This window comes from Daucus carota, chromosome 2 (genome assembly GCF_001625215.2).
Source record: "Daucus carota subsp. sativus chromosome 2, DH1 v3.0, whole genome shotgun sequence".
Lineage (NCBI taxonomy): Eukaryota > Viridiplantae > Streptophyta > Magnoliopsida > Apiales > Apiaceae > Daucus > Daucus carota.
In genome coordinates this window covers 22,033,066-22,036,414 of record NC_030382.2, presented here as the reverse complement: position 1 = coordinate 22,036,414, position 3,349 = coordinate 22,033,066, and the positions used below count along the sequence as shown (strand labels likewise).

At 39.6% G+C, this 3,349-nt stretch overlaps 1 protein-coding gene across 1 annotated transcript; it reads left to right on the top strand.

Moving 5' to 3' along the window:
* The first annotated feature begins 624 nt into the window (after positions 1–624).
* On the top strand, positions 625–1,602 carry LOC108203247 (uncharacterized). Its single transcript, XM_017372019.2, has one exon. The coding sequence runs from the start codon at positions 625–627 to the stop codon at positions 1,600–1,602; it is 978 nt and encodes a 325-aa protein (XP_017227508.2).
* The last annotated feature ends 1,747 nt before the right edge of the window (positions 1,603–3,349 follow it).

Sequence of the window (3,349 nt, the reverse complement as noted above, 5' to 3'; positions counted from 1 at the left end):
GTGCAGTAGCTGAGGATCAGAGTACCTACAGTGATTTAGTAGACTGGGCCATGTGGATGATGAGAGAGTTGGACACTCTTGGAGGTCCTACTTTTCCCTGAAGCTAGATGATAGTAGTTGTAGAGTGGAGGTACCATGTACATTAGTGTGTAGTGTGTAGTGTGTGGTGTTAGTGTAGTGTCAGCCGATTTTGACCTTATATAGACTAGATGTGCTGACCAGTGTGTAGGTTTGCTGTTGTGTTTTACTTTTGATGAAGCGCTTGCGCTTATGTACCTTCAACTTTTCATATATATACCAGAACCTTTCCTTTTTCATATTGTTCTTTACTTTACTGCACCTGTTTTACTTACTTTACATACCGCACTTCATATAAACCCTGTGATATCATTGTACCATGTTTCTTTCATTATTGCTCTGTTCTGTAAAGAAGCATGCGATTTATTTAAATAAATGATTAAAAAATGTTTTCAAAAAGAAATATCTTGTTTTCTTAAAACAACTGTTAAAAGTTTTGGAGGTTAAATAGACTGCTTGTTTCTTTACAGAGCTATGCCTCCTTGAAGACAAACTCGTGCAACCAATCCTGATGACAACAATAATAATAACAACCCAGAACCTACAATGGCCCAGATTCTTCAGATCTTGGCCCAACAGACTGCCAACCTAACTCAACAACAGGAAAGACAGGCTAATCCCCAGGTTACTTTCAAAAACTTTCAGCCTATCAATCCTCCAGAGTTTAAAGGTTCGGCAGACCCTATTGAAGCTAGGGTATGGTTGAAAGAAATTGAGAAAGCGTTTGTATTAGTAAAGGTAAGAGAAGAGCGAAAGACTGAGTTTGCTAGTTATTATCCGAAGGATGAAGCTACTTATTGGTGGGAATCCGTTAGAGCAATGGAAGAGACAGAGAATGTCACATGGGATAGATTTAAGGAGTTGTTTCTGGAGAAGTACTTTCCTCAGTTTCTCCAGGATCGAATGGAGTTACAGTTTTTAGAATTAAAGAAGGGAGACATATCTGTAGCTGAGTATGAAAGAAAGTTTGCTGAGTTGGCAAGGTTTGTTCCAACCTATATAGACACTGATAGGAAAAGGGCTAAGAGATTCCAACAGGGCTTGAAATCATGGATCAGAGGAAAGCTGGCTATATTGGAATTGGATACCTACGCAGCTGTAGTTCAGAAGGCAATGATAGTAGAAACAGAAAGTGAAATGTCTCAGAAGGAGAAAGAGGGAAAGAAGAGTAAGCCAGAGCATCATGAAGGACAGTTTCAGCAGGGGAAGTTTCAGAATGTTAACAATCCGAAGAAAGGAAAATTTCAGCCGGGGAGAAATCCCACTTTTAAGAAGTCAGATGTAGGTGGTAGTGGACAGAGTACCCGTCCAACTACTGGTAATCAGTCAAGGCCTCCACTTCCGGAGTGCCAGATATATGGAAAGAGACACGGAAGAGTCTGTAATAGATTGAACGTGGTGTGTTATAAGTTTAATCAGAAAGGGCACTATTCCAGGGAATGTCAGAACCCACCAGCAAAGAACCCAATGATTCGAGACCAACCAGCAAGAACCAACCCAACAGGAATCCAGCAGTTGGGATAACATGTTTTAGATGTGGAAAACCAGGACACATGGTGAAGGATTGTAAGATGCCAGCTCTAGGTAACCCTACACTTAGAATCATGGGATCCACTCCAGCAGTTACAGAAGTTCCCAGAGCCAGAACCTACAACATGACTATGAGAGATGCAGTTCAGGATGTCGACGTAGTTGCAGGTACGCTTAATGTGAATTCTTTATGTGCCAAGGTATTAATTGATTTTGGAGCTACTAGATCATTTATTTCTGAAGATTTTGTGCCTAAATTGAATTGTCCTAAAGAGTTGCTTAATGAGGTTATGAATATAGAGTTGGCTAATCAGGAACGTGTCCCTGTTAGTCAAATTTGTAGGAAATGTGAAGTTGAAATCTTAGGAAATAAGTTTTGTGCCAACTTGATACCCTTAAAGTTGGGAGAGTTTGATGTTATCCTAGGAATGGATTGGTTATCGAAGCATAATGCTCAGATAGATTGTCGTAATAAGAAGGTGATGTTAAAGGCACCAAACGAGGAGATGATAGTATTCCGAGGGCAGAAGCAGGTAAAGAAGTTTTTGACTATGATTCAAACAAAGAGATTATCACGACAAGGTTGTGAGGCTTATATAGCGCATGTGATTGATCGAAGTCAAGAACCCATAAACCTTGAAAATATTCCTGTAGTAAACGAGTTTCCAGATGTATTCCCAGATGAGCTACCCGGATTACCTCCAGATAGAGAAATTGAATTTGCAATAGATTTAGCACCCGGAACAGAACCGGTATCTAAAGCCCCGTATAGAATGGCACCAGTGGAAATGAAGGAACTGGCGACTCAATTACAAGAATTGTTAGAAAAAGGAGTAATTAGGCCCAGTGTGTCCCCATGGGGAACACCGGTACTATTTGTGAAGAAGAAGGAAGGTAGTATGAGGTTATGTATTGATTATAGGGAACTTAATAAGCTTACTATCAAGAATAGGTATCCATTACCCCGTATAGATGACTTGTTTGATCAACTGAAGGGAGCAAGGTACTTTTCTAAGATTGATTTGCGATCAGGGTACCATCAATTGAAGATTAAACCTGAAGATGTACCCAAAACAGCTTTTAGAACCCGATATGGGCACTATGAATTTCTAGTGATGGCCTTGGATTAACCAATGCCCCCACATCTTTTATGGATTTGATGAACAGAGTTTTTAAACCATACTTGGATAAATTTGTGATTGTAATTATTGATGATATCTTGATTTATTCCAAAACAACCGAAGATCATGCAACCCATCTAAGAATTTCTCTAGAGACCTTGAGAAAGGAGAAGCTATACGCTAAGTTTTCAAAGTGTGAGTTTTGGTTACAAGAAGTTCAATTCCTAGGCCATATAGTCAGTGACGAAGGAATTAAAGTAGATCCCTCTAAGATTGAGGCAATAATGAATTGGGAAAGACCAAGAACACCAACAGAAGTTAGAAGTTTCTTAGGTTTGGCAGGCTATTATAGAAGATTTGTTCAAGATTTCTCGAGGATTGCAGTGCCATTGACGAAGCTTACTCGGAAAGAAGAGAAGTTCATATGGACGGAAAAGTGTGAAGAAAGTTTTCAGGAGTTAAAGAAAAGGTTAGTATCAGCCCCAGTGTTATCACTTCCAGATGAGCAAGGGAATTTTGTAATTTATAGTGATGCTTCTCATAAGGGCTTAGGTTGTGTGTTGATGCAGCATAACAAAGTTATTGCATATGCATCCAGACAACTCAAACCACATGAGCAG